Below are 16,056 nucleotides of genomic sequence, written 5' to 3' on the forward strand. Positions count from 1 at the left end.
GCAGGCTGGGTGCACGAAGAGGCGGCGGCTGGGTGTGCTCGCGGCGGCGGCATATTGGCGTCGTGGGCGTGGAGAGTGGCAGTTGAGGGTACCAGTACGGGGGGGAGGGAGGGAGGGAGGGAGGGAGGTGAGGTGAGATAAGGTTAGCGGCAGGTGGGGACAAGGCTCTTTCCAGAAGGCATGCGGGCCGGGCTTGGCAGACAGGGGTTATGCCGGTGCAAGCGTGGGAACCTGGGATTCTGACGTGCATCGCAACAGGACAGCAGCGACGAAATCCAGAGCCCCGCAAAGGCCGCTGACACTGGCGCTGGCTCTCGCGCTGGCTCTCGCTCTGGCTCTGCACAGCCCTCTCTCGTCTACTAGTGGCACGGCCAGACACAGACACGGTTCGCTCGCCTCCTCCGTCCGTCCCCTCCCTCCCCCCTCTCTCCCCCATCTCCCCGTCTCCTCACCCCATCGTTTCAACCGCTCCGCGAGCTAGTCGCCCCGTCCCGACTCTACCGCCGCCGCGCACCTTCACACCGACCCGCCAGCAACGCCCTCGATGCAGATGCTCCCCCTCCCGTAGCCCGGCGCTTCCCTCGATTATGTTCGGCCTCAGCAGTTTCCATCGTCCTCAGCACATGGCGTGCCGTCGCATCCAAACCCCCCAATAACACGCCAGCTGGTCCATGGCCTCTGGCTAAAGCACCACCATGGCCCTGCCCTCTCTGCAGTTCCTGGCGGGACTCGTGCTCCTGATATACCTCCTTTCTTTTGTTCTCTTCGCCTTTATTCGCATCGCCACCGGCGTCTCCATCCAGCGCCTGGGCCTCGGTGGCCTGCGACGCATTGCATTCACCCCCAAGGATGGCCTGCGCATCGAAATTCGCGGCCTCGGCTTTACCCTCCACCGACCCACCTTTGCCCAACCAACCATCGCCAGCATCGTCCTGCACGAGCTCAAGGTCACGGTAGATCTCAAGATCCTGGGCGAAAAGCCCCGGAAGAAGGCGGCATGGGCCCATTGGCCCAACGGGGCGACACAAAAGGGCAAGACGGGCCACTCCACCCCAGCCGATCCACCCACCGACGACGCCCATGGCGAGAAACCGAGGAGCTTGACGTGGAAGCGCCTGAACGAGGTCAAGGAGAAGATCAAGCGTCTGCATCGGAACATCAATTGGCTGCGCCAGGTCGACCTGATAGCCCACGCGACCTCGATTGTCATCGTCGACGTCGGCTCGCTGCACGTCGGCGGCTTGAACTTGGCCGTCGATACCAGAAGCAAGACGGTCGATCGCAGCAGACTCTTCAACCACCACAAAGCCAAGCTGGACGAGGAACAACGGCCTGCTGAGTGGCTCTTCTCGGCGCGCAGCGTCCTCTTCACCCCCGAGGGTAGGGAGTCGACCGAGTTGCTCGACAACTTCACACTCAACATCCATGGCTTTCTCAAAAAAGAGCTCGAAGGCCTGCGTGACGCTTCTATCGCTCTCAAGCTTGGCCGCCTCAGCATCCCGTACGACGACATCCAGCTGTGCCTAGACAGAGCCCGCAAATGCCGCGGCACCACCACCGCCTCCAGGAAGGCGTCCCGGCTCAGCCTAATTGAGACTTCGCTTGGCCATGTTGCAGAAGAACTCGACGTGTTAAGCAAAAATGAGGCAAATCTTGTTCGCGCCGTTTCCGACTCGCGAGAATTTGCCAGCTCCATCCTTCGCGGCATACACGAGTTCCAATTCGCCGTGGGCTTCCTCGGCCTCACAAAGCAGATCGACACTGGCCACAGCTCCGATCCCCCGGTCTATCTCAACGTTTCCATGAAAGAAGTTGGCATGGACCTGCTTCGCTTGGATCCTCGTAGCCCTGCGCATCTCATGTACTTTTCCCCTCATGATATTGCGCACCAAGCCCTCCTTGCCGCCATATCCATATCGGTGGGTATCGACAACAGCCACGGCCACCCTGAGCGTCTCCTTTACGTTCCAATGGCGACAACTACGCTAAACACAACCCTGCCTTCCAAAACCATCCACTTCTCCAACGACAAGGACACCGCAGAGCGCAACACGAATATCCTGTTCGCAAACTTGGTCGTCACGTCTCCCTCCGTCGATCTTGATCCTAAGCATCTCCCACTACTTGTTGCCATTTTCCACAGCTACCAGGCGCAGCGGAAGCCGAGAGAAGCACGAAATCGCAGGCGCCTTTTAATTCGTCGGCTCTTGCCCAAAGCCAACATCAAAATTTCAATTCACGAACCGGTCATTCGTGTCACTCTTCCTCCAATGGACCTCAATAAGCGCGACTCTGATGAGTTTGATCTACTCATCTCGGCTTCATCGTCTATATCTTTGGATATGGAATCATCTCACGCTCCAGGGGGCGACTTGAACTACGCGCTGAGCTCAACATTCCGCATGAATGCTCAGCAACTGTATTACCAAACAGCCGCAGTGGAAAAACACGACTTGCTATTGACCGACTATCTCGAAGTCAAGATACAGATGAGTGCTGCTCCCGATCCCGTTGTCGAAGTATGGGGCACAGCGCAAACTTTCTCGCTCTTTCTAGTGCGGCCTGAAATCAGCGAGGGACTGCGCCAAATCGTCTCACAAATGCAGAAGAACATGGGCCGACGGCGCGGTGCATATCAGAAGAGAGAACTCAATTTTTTGCGCAAGCTGCCAGCCTGGATGTCTTATGTGCATCTCCAAGGGTCAGACTTCAATGTGGAAGTGGCAGGGGTGGACCCTGCTGTGTCGAAGCACAGTCGCGGAGTCGCCCTGCACCTGGAGTCGTGGACAGCAGAGTACAAGCAGAATCGAGGAGATGACTTGGATCTTAAGCCAGTCAGACGACGAGCTCCAAGTCGAACAATCAATCGAGACGAGCATTTGCTTCGATCACCTCCTGCCGTTCCAAAGACACCCAAGATATCCTCGGGTGATCCAACGGACGGAAGACGGCTTGCTATACATTTCAACGGACTGGAAGGAATCGTTATCGAAGCGGACGACCAATCAGAGCAGGAGCCGACGTTGTCATTACCTCGTATGGAAATCGCTCTCCAGACACTCTCCGATAAACAAGGCCCAATCTTCCATGTTCACGCGTACAGTCAGAGCTTGTTCTTGCGCTACTCCCTGTATCGTCACTTTGCTCTGTGCATGGCAATCCAAGTCCTAAAACAATCCTTCTATTCGGGTGAACCCAAGAAGGCCCCAGACGCAATGTCTCCGAGATCATCACGACATTTGTCTATGCCCACCCTCGGTGATGATGTCATCGATCCCATGAGCAAGATAAACCGGGAGATTGTAACAGTCGACATGAAAGCAACCTTCGTTCAGGTCAAGGCGGATATGCCCGCTGATCCACCTCTCATGCTACAAATTTATGGATTGGAAGCAGGGAAGCATCGTTGGTCGAGCCCGTTCTTACGATCGCGCCTAGTTCGGCTTTTTGCTGAGAACCCGGCCATCAAACGGGCATGGAGTCGAATCGTCAGTGTCAAATCATTGCGCTTGGACTACCGACAGTCGAAGCTGAGATATGGCCATACTGTCACCGATGAGAGATTGTTCGATATTGCGACGGACGCGATCAGGATTGCTGTGCCTCATCAGTTGGTCATGCATAAAGTCTTCGACAACATCTCCAATGTTGCCAAGACGGTCAAGCAAGTGCATCATCGATTCAGCACTGGTACAAACGAATATGTGTTAGACAAGGAAGCCGAGGGACCCAAATTAGTGCCCAAGATCTCACTGCGGAGCCGTGCACTTTTGTTCGAGCTCGAAGACAATGCATTTGAGTGGAAGCTTGGAACCATCTATCGTATCGGGCTAATGGAGCAGAAACAGAGGCTGACTCGTGAGCATGCTTTCGATTTGAAAGTGCGAAAGCTGCAACAACAAGACGAGCAACGTGGCAACTCGCGCTACCGCGCAAAATCTTCCCATGGAGGCAAAACCAAGAAGAGAGACAAGGAGCTTAGATTTCACAGACGCAGCAAGAGTGCAGAGTCGACTGGCAGCAGTTCACCAGAGCGAGGCCGTTCGGACCACCCTATACGATACAACAAAGATGGTTTTAGTGGTTTGAGTGGCTCACACCGGACTTCCATCCAGGACGCTCGCGTGAAGCTCAATCGCCTGAACGCCCAAACATGGAAGAAACGCATTGATAGTGCAATGGCGGTTGAGTACCGAGCAATGAATGATATGCGCTCAACATTTTGGGGCCTGGACGAGCTGCCAGACGACATTGAGCAAAAGGAAACCATTCTAGCCGTGCCTCAGCGTCCAGCTCTCATGGCACTGGCGGTCAGTGACTTGGAGATTGTCATTGACAAGCCCTCTTTCCCCATCTCAGAGTACCCCCGCTTCTTGAACCGGGTGGGCAAAGGCATGCCGTTTGATACACAATATGCTCTACTGATACCGATGCACGTCCAAGTTCAAATGGGAGAAGCCAAAATCCAGCTCCGAGATTACCCGCTGCCGCTGCTACACTTCCCACCTATCGGCAACATCCAGTCTTCACGACTTCCGAGCATTTTTATGAAGACAGACTTTGTAATAGCGGAGGAGCTCCGGGACATTGAATCTTCGCGTGTCAGTCGGGTTGTTGTTGTACCACAAGAACACAATTCAGCAGGAGAGCTCACAGGTGGCTATGCAGTAGATGTTCGTCGCACGGTAGCACCTGTGAAGACGTATTCCGACATGGCCATCGATATCAATTCTGCATACCCCACCCGGATTACTTGGGGCACGTCGTATCAACCGGCGATTCAAGATATGATGCAGATTATCGAGAACTTTACCAAAGCTCCCGTGGACCCCTCAGAGCGTGTTGGATTCTGGGACAAGATCAGGCTGACATTCCACTCTCGGATCAACGTCTCATGGAAAGGCGATGGCGATGTTCATCTCATTCTCAAGGGTTCGCGAGATCCATACATGGTCACAGGCCATGGCGCAGGTTTTGTCATGTGTTGGCAGAACGATGTCCAGCTCAGTCTCGCTGAGGATGAAGATCCTAGGAATTTCATGATTGTCAAAAGCGGAAGTTATGTCCTTGCTATTCCAGACCTCAATCATTATGCCCGTCACGATGCCGAGACGGAAGCCACGGCCCGCCCAGACACGGCGTCAAGCGGCTCTAGCCGAAAGCAGCGAGCTGTCTTCAAGAAGACAGTCATGAAACTCAACGGCAACGTTCGATGGGTTGCTGGATTAGTCTTTGAGCGCAATTTGGACGACGGCCAACGATCCTTCAACTTTATCCCGCATTACAATGTCACCTTGAAGAACCCACAGTACGCAAAGTCCTGTAATGGAAAGGTAAAGTTGAAATGATGAACTTTTTGAGACTGTACTGATAGAAACTAGGAGTACGATGCCTTTCGCGGCTTCCGCAGCCATCACATTCACATGTCTATTGCCATTGCTGCTCCCTATGACAGGGAATGGTCTGTTGCCAATTTGGAGCCGTCCAAGACCTACAACAGTGTCCATCTTTCGCCTCGCTTCTTCACTCATTTCTACAGCTGGTGGTCCATGTTCTCTGGAGCCATGTCCTTGCCAGTACGTCAAGGCAAGCTATGGCCCGGAGTGGAGAAGTCCAGCAAGAAGTTTGGTCGACATCTTGCGACCATCAAGTACAACCTCTTGCTATCGCCACTTTATATGAGCCATATCTACAAGCACAAAGACATGGAAGACTATGGTGCAGGCATCGTTTGCGCGACTGGACTCAAAGCCCGCCTGGAAAGCTTCATGTTCGACTTGCATCAGCGACGAGAAGAGTTCCGGACACTGGTACAAGCACCCGAAGGCCAGCAGGACAGTCGGCAAAATCAAACTACGGGCATGCGGATAAATCAAGTTCAACTCGACTTTATTCGAACCGATATCCGCGCCGTTTCTGCAAGCATCGCTGGAACAGGGTCAGAAGACATTGAGAGCTCGACTGCCGATGATTACAATAACTATAATCAAGAGTACATGACGGCAGATCTTTCCAAGTTCACCATACCTGACAACGACTTGGGATGGGTGGACATGGACGACTTCATCGAGCTCGGCTGGATTTTGCCTTCACGCAGACATCCTGATACGCAAATCCTGCCGCTTGCATTTGCACCACGCTTTACGTACTTTCGCCAGACTGATCACAACAACAACATTTCAGGCGATGAGAACCGCAAGAGCCCGTTTGGGAATGAGCCTACTCACCACTGCGTGATCTCAGCACGCAACGATCCACGGCGAGTGCAGTGCCATCTGATTGAACAGCGAATCGAGCGTGTGAAGGAGCAGATTGCCCATAACCAGCGTGCAGTAGATGACCAAGAGCTCAAAGCTGTGCGTGTGCCGACGGATGACCAGGAAGAAACACAGCGTCGCCTCGAGACATTGAAAAATCACTCACAGTTCCTGCAACGCAAATTGGAATTCCTGTCTACGATGCATACCAGTTTGCTGGAGCGACTGGAAACGGCGTCAGGTGGTGCGGCCCCTGAGCCTGAAGCTGATGGGGAAGACGAGTACTTCGAGGCAGATGGAGACCAGGAACGATCAGATGGGGACAGCAAACGCTCAAACGCCCCTCCCAACCCAATTACGGATTCGACAAACGAGTTCAACAACCGCTTCATTATCCACAACATCCATCTGAAATGGGGTAACTCGCTACGTGACATTATACTCCGTTACATCCACCAGGTCAGCCAGCGTCGTGGTTTTGTCTATTACATGTCGCGAAAAGCCGTCAAGTTCATACTGGACGTTGTTGAGGAGCAAGGAAAGAACCGAGGATCATCTTCTAATCCCACAGCCGAGAGTCCTCTGACCGCTGACAGCGAGGATGGGTTGAACATTGACGAAGCAATCGAACAGCTACTGCGCGATGGCAAGGAATTTGTCAATGCTGATGAAGAAGATGCCAAGAGCAAGGCTGCATCTGGAACTGGGGTTGGGGCCGATGCCGTACACGCGAACGCCTCCAAAACAGATGAGGATGTCGCAGACGACTACATCTCGCAAAACTCATATCTTGTGCGTCTTATCGCGCCTCAGATACAGTTGCAGAGTGAGAAGGACACAAAATCCGCCGTCCTCGTCACGGCCAAGGGTATCCAACTCAAGGTGCTTTCGATCATGGACAAGAATCGCGTAACGGACGAGGTGTCTGGTCTCGTCCAGCGAAGGTTTGTCGCTGCCATGGACAGTTTGCAGATCTTCGTGACGAATTCGAAGACATTCAGCAGTGCAGACGACATCCACATGTACTCCGGAAGCAGCTATGGATCGCCCGCTGGCTCAGCATGGCCGCCATGGGTACCTTTCGAAGTCATGTTCGAATTCCATACCAATCCTTTTGGATTCCAGCGAGTCGTGCAGCGAACATCAGCAAGTATGCGATATGACAAGTACAACGCGCTGCGTTTGAAGTATAACGACGACGTCTCAGCTGACTCTGAGTCTTCCACCGACCACATGGAAAACAGAATCGACCATCTCTGGGTAGACTTCCCACACGTCCGGGCTATGTGCGATTCGAGGCAATACTACGCCATGTATGTCATTGTTCTTGACCTCTTGCTGTATCACGAACCGCTGGAGAAGACGCGCAACGAACGGCTTGAAAAGATCATGCTGGCCTCCGACTTTACTGACCTTGCCGGAGCTCCAAAGCTGGTGATGGGTCTCCAGGAGCGCATCCAGCAACTGGAAGAGATCAAAACTGTCTTCCAGATTAACGAGAAGTATCTGGACAAGCAGGGATGGGAAGATCGCATCGAAGTTGAGAAGGACTTGGCTGTGTACGAGGATGAGCTATTCTTCGTGATGAAAGCCATCACTACTGCACAGCGCAAGCAGGACGACCGGTCACAGGCAAGAGAGTCCACGGGTCTTTTGAGAATGTATGTCTCAGCCTCAGAGATTGTGTGGCACCTCCTGCGCGAGGGTGCAGAGTCTTTGGCAGAATTCCAGCTCAAGAATGTGGTGTTTGACCGAACTGACAACAACGATGGCTCAAACGCAAACTCCATGGAGATTGAGCAAATCCGCGGTCTCAACCTGCTTCCGAACGCACTTTACCCCGAGATGATTTCACCCTTCTTGGAGAAAGATCAGACGCTACCGGAGAATGCCAAGTGTCTCAAAGTGTACTTTGTGGCCCTGGAATCAATTGCAGGTATCCCGGTCGTGGAGCACTTTGAGGTTGAGCTCTATCCACTTAAAGTGCAGTTGGAATACACGATCGGCAAAAAGTTGCTCCAATACGTTTTCCCCACGTATGGCGACAGCAAGATAGCAAACTCTTCGCCTTTCCTGCTCAAGCATACCCTGCCAACCCAAGATGACGATGATCGTCCTGGCACTGCCGCAAGCAATACCATGAGCATGTCGGTATCAACTGATGAAGGTGCCGTGGAGGCCCTCAAACAACGGCTTACCCCTACACTTCAGCTGCCAGATCCAGCACAGAAGTCCGATGCGAAGAAGAAGAGCCCAACAAAGAGACCGACTGCCCACTACTTCCGTCTCTTCCGCGACAACCCATCACGTAGCGGGACCGAGCTCCGCAGGACACTTCATCCCAGCTCAGCACTAACCGTCCCCACGGTTAGCAGCGCCTCTTCTACTGTGTCCAGACCAGGGTCTGTTCGATCGGGCACCACAAGCTCAAGCCAGACGCTGAACGAGTCTGAACGCACTGCCAAACGCTTCGCACTCTACCGTACTGGTACAGGCTTGAGCGAGAGGCGTGGAAGCAAGAAGGAGACCAGGAACGACGACCTAACCGAGATGATGAACCGAGCCAGTGAATACATGACCGTCGCCTACTTCAAGGTACCGTCTATGGTCCTTTGCCTTTCATACAAGGGCAAGAGTTCGCGTAACTTTGAAGACGTGCACGACCTCGTTTTCAGAATGCCTACGATAGAGTACCGCAACAAGACATGGTCGAACCTGGATCTCGTCACACAACTCAAAAAGGACGTTCTCAGGGCGCTGCTTTCACACGCCGGTACTATTGTCGGAAACAAGATTTCTAATCATCGTCCTTCGTCCAAAGCTCAAACGCGACTCCGACAGCTTGCCAACAACAGCACCATGCTCAATACATCACCCGACCTATCTGGCACAGAGTCCAATTCAGCACGTGATCACTCGCCAGGCGGCGGTTCAGATATCTCGGGCGAAGACCGACAGGGACGCCGCTCCTTTGCCTCTGGTCGACAAGGCAGTCTGATAAGCACTGTGTCGGAAGAAGGCTCATCTTACTACACATCCAAGCCACCCTCTATGACGAATCGAGCGCGATCAACCCATGGATCCATCATGGGAGGCTTCACCAGCAACAACAACAACCTCGGCGTCGACCTGGACGACGGCAGAGCATTTGCAGACGAGCTTTCAAGAGTCGACAACACGGAGCCCGTACACGCAAACCTGATCCACAGCCTGAGCAAACATATTACAAGCGTCAGCTCGCCTTTTGCAGGACACATGCGCGGCCGAGCAAATAGCGGCGCAGCTAGCACCAAGGCCGCGAGCACAGCCACGGGCATCAGCGGCATGAGTGGCATCAGCGGCATGAGCAGTGGCAAGGACGACAACACGGTCGACGACGATGCAACAGGTGGGGGAGGCGGTGGCGACGGGCCAAAAACCAAGAAAGCAAAGTTCTTGGGCAAAAAACTGCTGGGCCGTGGTGGCTAGAACGATGTCTGATTCAGACTTGTACATATATCTATATTGTTTTTTTTTCACTTCTTCTTCTTCGCACTTGTGGCATGGCGCAGCAATCTTCTCTCGCCATTGCATTTTCTTTGGGCTTGGCGCTTTGGACTGGTAGGTGCGGGTGACTGGATGGATGGGGTGTGGAGGTATTATCTCTTCCTCGTACTTCTTCTTGTTCTTCTTCTTTTCTTTCAACCCCTCCCTTTATAGATAATACGTTCTCCTCTGCCCTCCTTCGCTTTGGAGCAGTCTTTTTGACCGTTTTACCGGGCTGCATTGTCGCTGTCTGTCTGTCTGTCTGTCTGTCTGTCTGTCTGTCTGTCTGTCTGTTTGACCGACCGACCGACCGACTGTTTTCACGCCATACCGTACCGACAGCAAGCCGTTAGAACTTTTTCTTTCCTTTTCTTTTTTTCTTCTTCCCCTCATTCTTGTTATTGATCTTGGTTTTGTCCTGCTTTCTGGCTTTGCACATGGGGGGGGGGGCCGTTACAAAAAAGAACAAAAAGTATGTATGTTGCACGTGAGGGATAATTGTTGTTATTGTTGTTGTCGTTGTCGTTGTTGCTGTTTTTTTGTAGATGGGAGGATATATATATATATACACGAGGAAGAGAGATAAGAAAAAAAATCAATTCAAGGGTTCGTTCCATATTACACGTGTACTGTTTCTTGAACTGCGTTACTGTGATTCTTGAGATGTAAGTAGTGCGGAAAACAGAGATGGAGATGATTGGCAAGTATTTTGATTAATTGCGTAACAGACTTCACATAGACTTTTCTACCTATGTTTTCTTCGTATCCTGCTGATTCTCCTTGTCCTTGTCCTTGTGCAAGTCGGGATTAAGTGGTTGCTTTGGATCATAGCCCACTCGCTTGACAATACCCAGGCCTTTTGTCCTGCCCTCGCGGAAGAGGATGCGGTCGCCTACCGTAAGGTACTCTGGGCGCTGGACGAATCGGAAAGCGACCTGCGCGCGGTCACCAGTTCGGATGTACTGGCGATCAATGTCGATGATGGCACAGGTTTGGGATACGGGCCCAACGTGCAACATGGCTTGGTATTTGGTCTTGATGGTGGTTGCGTGGGACAGGATTAAGACTTCGGCGACAAACTCTCGGTAGACCTTTGGATTAGGAAGAACACCAGTTGTTGGGTCGGGTTTGTCGGCCTTGTGCAGCACAACCATGCCTTTTCGTACGTCTTTTCGTCGGACATTGCGCAAGGCAAGACTGGCAGACTGGCCCGCAGAACATCCCGGCACTTGTATGCGTTTCCGCTCAATGGAGCGTACTTTTGTCGTTTGGAACTGGCCCAGACTGTCTGGACCAATCAGGACGGTATCACCCGTGTGTATGACGCCTGATTTCACAACACCTGAGACGACGGTGCCAACAAAGGGAACAGAGAATGTGTCGTTGACGTGAAACTCCAGAGGTGCAGAGCTGTCGTAATTGCCGTGATGTGGTAGCGCATTGAGAAACTCGCGCACCAAGTCGAGATTGTGACCGGTTACGTTGGAGACCTGGAAGATGGGGCATATTCGGCTGGACACAAACTGCGTCGCAGTGTTTATGCACTCCTCTCTATTCTTGACGAATATGGGTATCTTGTGAGCACCCGGCGACTTGAGGATCTTGGTTAGCTGAGTGATGGTTTGCTCAAGAATCTGGGGCGGGCAAATGTCGATCTTGGTGATGACTACCATGACGGGGACCTTCATGGCGAGTGCGATACCGAGATGTTCTCTGTTTTCATTAGAACATGGAACATGCTGGCTTCCGAATTCAGCTTACTTGCTCATGCCAATAAGGCCGTTGTTTGCAGCAATCATCAACAGGCAGTAGTTGGGCTCGCTAGATAGCAAGCCAAAAACCGTGGTGCGCAAGTACCGCTCGTGTCCTGCGAGATCAGAGAAACTAATAACTTTCGCCTGGATATGTTAGAGGTTGTATCAATGCCAACGGGCACCACTTACTGATCGCCGTCCAATCTCTTCCCAGGTAAGCTTTCGGCCAGGGACATTAGAAACGACTACCTCGCTCTTGCTGTCGAAGCCCATAATCTCCATGCCGACCGAGCTGGTTCGCCCGCTTTCGATTTCGTGCTTGTGGCGGAACAGGTTGACACGCGCCTTTCCACGGCCGTCGTCAAGGCCGCCCTTGACCAGGACGCCTAACATGGTGCTTTTGCCCGCATCAACTGCCTGCCATCAGCTTTGCGCGTCCAACTTGGTGCGACATGACTCACCATTTCCCACGACTGCTATCCTCGTTTCAATGACATCGTCGACGCTCTCGGGCCGCTTGCGCAAGATCATCTTCCCACTGCAGCCCGTGTCTTTGGCGTCGCGCGGGCCGACCTCGACATCGCCGCCAACATTTCTTGTCATAAGCATCTTGTAGTCGGCCTTAATCTGCTCGCACGCAAGGGCTATCCTCTCGATTGCAGACTCCCAGACTTCCTTTGTGAAGCCCATGGAGTCGCCCGTGTCCTCCAATCCAACGTCGAACAGAACCTCGCCATGGCCCTCGGCGAGGCGGTCCTTGATATGGTCGGCGAGGGCGGCGACATTCTCCTCTGCAGCGTCGGTCAGAAGCGTCCTGAGGCGAATGTGTGATTTGTTGTCGTCGGAGAGGCCCAGCTCGTCCAGGACGCTCAGCTCGTCGTGGTCGTCGAGCACGGCGGGGGCCTGGCCTGGCGGTCTTCGCAGCGCCTGCTGCTTCTCTACATAGTCGGCGAATTCGCTCAGGGCCTTGGCAGGTCAGGACTATTCTCACAGGCGCAACCGGGCTACATACCGACTCGCCCTTTCGCCGCTCAGCAGGGCTCTGTCGGGGCTCGTGTCGTGATGCCATGCTGTTGTTGATGTGGGGGAGGGGGAGTGACAGTGTCAAGTCGTGTTCAGTATGCGCAGGGTCCGTCGTATCAGGAAGACGTCTGGTATTCGCGATATTCGAGTGCGGTGTGAAAGTTCCATGGGATGTCTTGCCGCGAGCATTGGAGGGTGGCGTATGCTGGATGACGCTGGAAAGTGGAGGATGCTAAGGGAGATCCGGGGTCGGGCAGCCGGTACTTAAGCTCGCTATCGATAGACGCGGTGGCTGCGCCTGGGCGACATGACGCTGACACTCTGTTGTAGCGTGTTTCCTGACTCACCAACAGAGTCAGCCCGCGCCAGGCTCCCGCCGCAATTATCTTGAACAGTCATGGACAGTGGAGCTTGCGCCCTCGGTGCGAGTGCGTCGCATTGCAGCATCGCCAAGAAGGGCGCAGACACGGATACTTACACACGAACATAACACGACACTCGCCACTGGCAGCCAACGGCTCAAGCAGACATCACGACATGGCGGGCGACATGAACATGCAAGTAATCGAAAATGGGTGGTATCATGTGACGTCCTCGTGCACCTAATCCTACACTGCCATCCTTAGCCCTACGAGGCCGCAACCCCCCGCTCCCCACAGTACTTGGCCACCTCCTTCTGCAGCGTGTCGCGCTGGTTATTGACAACCTCCATAATGTCGCTGACTCCGTTGACCGACTTGCAGTACTCGTATGTCTCGGCAATCTGCATGAGCACCGCCGTGAGCTGGTTTGGCAGCCACTATCACCAGTCAGCAACCGCCGTGGCAGAGTGCGGGGAGAACTTACCGTGACAATCGGACTGCCGCCCGTCGCAGTGGGGTGCGATGTGTGCTTGAGAATGTACTCGCGCGTGAAGCACCAGTGCCGCCAGCGGAAGTCGCGCACTTGGTCAAGAGCCTGGAGATAGAGAGCCGCTGAGATGGAGTCGCCCTTTGCAAACTCACGCACGCCGGCTTCTGAGGCCGCGTCGCGCACCGCCTCGAGAAACTCACGGTGGTTGCCAGGCCGGTACTGGCGGAAGTCCTTGAGAATGTCTGTGAGAGGCGTCTCGGGCATCTGTACTTGCAGCAGATTGTCGCACATGGGAATCATGCTGTCGTTTGCGCCAGACTCGCCGCGGAACGACATGGGCTCGTCGCTCACGCCCTCGTAGATGACGCCGTTGGGGAACATGGACTGCGATGTGATGCCGAAGATGAATGTGCGGAAGTTTGTGTAGCCTTGAGGCTTGCTGCGGTTCCACATGGCTGCGTCTGTCAGTACATGATATACCCCAGCCAGACGATTAACTTACTGTTCATGACTCCGTTGACTTTGCTTAGTCCTCCAACAAGCAGGCGCAGACCGTCGTTGAACGCCTCCCGATCACGCGCCATGCAGCTCTCAATCATATTGGCAGCGCCCTTGACGAGAGCACCAGACTCCTTGACCATGGCAATGTGCACGAGGACGAAGCCCGCCTCTGACGAGGTAGGGTCCAGCCCATGCTCAAACGCACGAACTAACCGAAGGTTGTCGTACTCGAGACCACGAGCGGGGTCTTCAAGACGGTAGTTGAAGAGAGCATATGAGCCAGCGTACTCCATGAACGGCTTGAAACCAGCACTGCGCACGTGTCGTCAGCAGGACCACCATGAAAGATCACCAACATGGCCAACTTACAGCTCGGCTACCTTGACAATAGGCAGTGCAATGCATCTGGGGAGCGACTGACGGGCCAGACCATACTCCTCGCCCCTGATGTGCCTCTCATGGCAGGGCTCAAACAGGTACGCCGACGCCAAGAAAGAGTAGTCGCGGTACAAGGCATTCATGACAACAAGGTCGTCCTTGTACTTTTCCACCTCAGGAGAGAGGTCAGGCAGCTCCTTCAGCACCGTCTCACCAAAGGTGAACTTGGCGAGCAGACCTGGCTCGCCCGACAGTGTCTTGATAGGCATGCGCTGCAACAGCGACTCGAGGACTGCAAACTCCTTGGGAAGCTCGACAACGGGTTCTTGACGGGGCAGAAACCCCCGTGTGGTAGAAACCATGAAGGCAGGGAGAGAGTGGTCCTCGGGGCGCGTGTCGTGCAAGACGGGAAAGGTAAACTTGGGAGACGCCATGATGAGCTGATATGGACAAAGGAAGCCAACAAGCAAAAGAAGCAAGCAGAAGGAGACTCGACTTGTATTCCACAAGAGCTAGGCAGATCGCTGGTGTGCTGTTGCTGCTGCAGTGTGTTTGATATGGAACAAAGAAAAAACTCCAGATGGGCGGGCTCCTCGCACGCTTATATCTCGTGGCCGGAATCAAAACCGGCCACGGAAACGTACCGGCCTCACCAAGATAAGACGTACGTAATGGCTGGATCATTTGTCTCCATCTGCAAACTCGGACCCGGAACCTTCCTGCTACTGCTCGGGACGCTTTCCCCACATCCCCCAGAGTCTCTCTCCTACATGGCTTGCCGTGGGTCAGCTCGTCGCCGCCAAGACCTGGCGATGCTGGAGGGGGGAGGAGACTTGTGGCGGCGCAACAAATGTTTAAGCTGTTCATTCTAGTCAAGACGTGTCTAATCAGTGTCAGTAATGCTTTTGTTTGTGGTAATCATGGATTTGAGTTGGAGAGGTGTGGTTGGTGATGAAGTGTTGCATTTTCTCACACTGCACGATAAGTACGTATGTACCAGCAACAGCGCCGACACACTTTCAAGCGCAAACACTTCATTTAATAATTCCTACTACCTTTTCTTTCTCCAGATCTCTACATCTTCTATCTTCTGAAAATACTATACCATTCATCATTCCCTTGACACTCCAACGCATCTCTATCCAAACGCGCCGCAGCACCTCGTCTCGTCACAGGGCTCTCTACTATCTCTCTCGCTCCCTCGGCCCGACTCGCATTTCCCACCCCAATCTCGCACACCGCACTCTTCACACTAGCCACACACACACACACTCCAGCACCCATCGCACCACGACAGTCTCTTTCATTATTACTTTATCTCGCCTCTGCATTTAGAAAATAAAAAACCCCTCCATGTATTCAGTGCTTTCAGATGCAAAACCACAACAGCCAACCGCACAGCCAAACACACACCACCAGCCAGCCAACCAACCACAGCAGATATAATTTCACAGTTTAATCCACACAAGCGACTTATTAGCAGGAACCCTACCAACCGCCATGCATGCATGCATGCATACACACATAACGTATGTGGCAAGCGAGCGCCGCAGGCAAGCGAGCGCCGCACCCCACCAAACCTGCGCACCTCTATAAGCCTGTAGTTCCACCACAATATAGTTGTTTTACTACATATTAACATAATAGATTAAGCAGTACCTAGAGTATCTTTCTTGCACGTACGCGAGTTATGGCCAGTCTCTCTGCACCTACTACAGCGCGCCAAAGCCTGGCGGCTAACNCCTGATCGCTCTCCTACTCTGACG

At 53.5% G+C, this 16,056-nt stretch overlaps 2 protein-coding genes across 2 annotated transcripts; one reads left to right on the forward strand and one right to left on the reverse strand.

Moving 5' to 3' along the window:
• Positions 1-695: 695 nt before the first annotated feature.
• Positions 696-10,168, forward strand: SETTUDRAFT_175556 (uncharacterized protein; the record flags this gene model as incomplete). Its single annotated transcript, XM_008024168.1, has 2 exons — positions 696-5,333; positions 5,382-10,168. 2 exons carry the CDS (start codon positions 696-698, stop codon positions 9,723-9,725), a joined length of 8,982 nt encoding a protein of 2,993 aa, XP_008022359.1. The 3' UTR covers positions 9,726-10,168.
• Positions 10,169-10,478: 310 nt separating this feature from the next.
• SETTUDRAFT_175557 (uncharacterized protein) lies at positions 10,479-14,934 on the reverse strand. Its single transcript, XM_008024169.1, has 9 exons — positions 14,282-14,934; positions 13,914-14,224; positions 13,406-13,866; positions 13,192-13,358; positions 12,549-12,774; positions 11,998-12,502; positions 11,726-11,949; positions 11,544-11,680; positions 10,479-11,495 (listed from the first exon to the last, which is right to left on the reverse strand). The coding sequence occupies exons 1-9, from the start codon at positions 14,722-14,724 to the stop codon at positions 10,532-10,534; spliced, it is 3,438 nt and encodes a 1,145-aa protein (XP_008022360.1). The 5' UTR covers positions 14,725-14,934; the 3' UTR covers positions 10,479-10,531.
• Between the last annotated feature and the right edge of the window lie 1,122 nt (positions 14,935-16,056).

Source organism: Exserohilum turcica (genome assembly GCF_000359705.1).
Source record: "Exserohilum turcica Et28A unplaced genomic scaffold SETTUscaffold_11, whole genome shotgun sequence".
NCBI lineage: Eukaryota > Fungi > Ascomycota > Dothideomycetes > Pleosporales > Pleosporaceae > Exserohilum > Exserohilum turcicum.

What these genes read in the sequence shown, in the direction of transcription:
- SETTUDRAFT_175557 (XM_008024169.1), bottom strand. Translation starts at nt 14,724, where the DNA reads ATGGCGTCTCCCAAGTTTACCTTTCCCGTCTTGCACGACACGCGCCCC. An exon ending in AGTCAACGGAGTCATGAACA is followed by an intron (nt 13,867 to 13,913) that starts GTAAGTTAATCG and finishes TGACAGACGCAG; the next exon opens with CCATGTGGAACCGCAGCAAG. An exon ending in GATAGCAGTCGTGGGAAATG is followed by an intron (nt 11,950 to 11,997) that starts GTGAGTCATGTC and finishes GATGGCAGGCAG; the next exon opens with TTGATGCGGGCAAAAGCACC.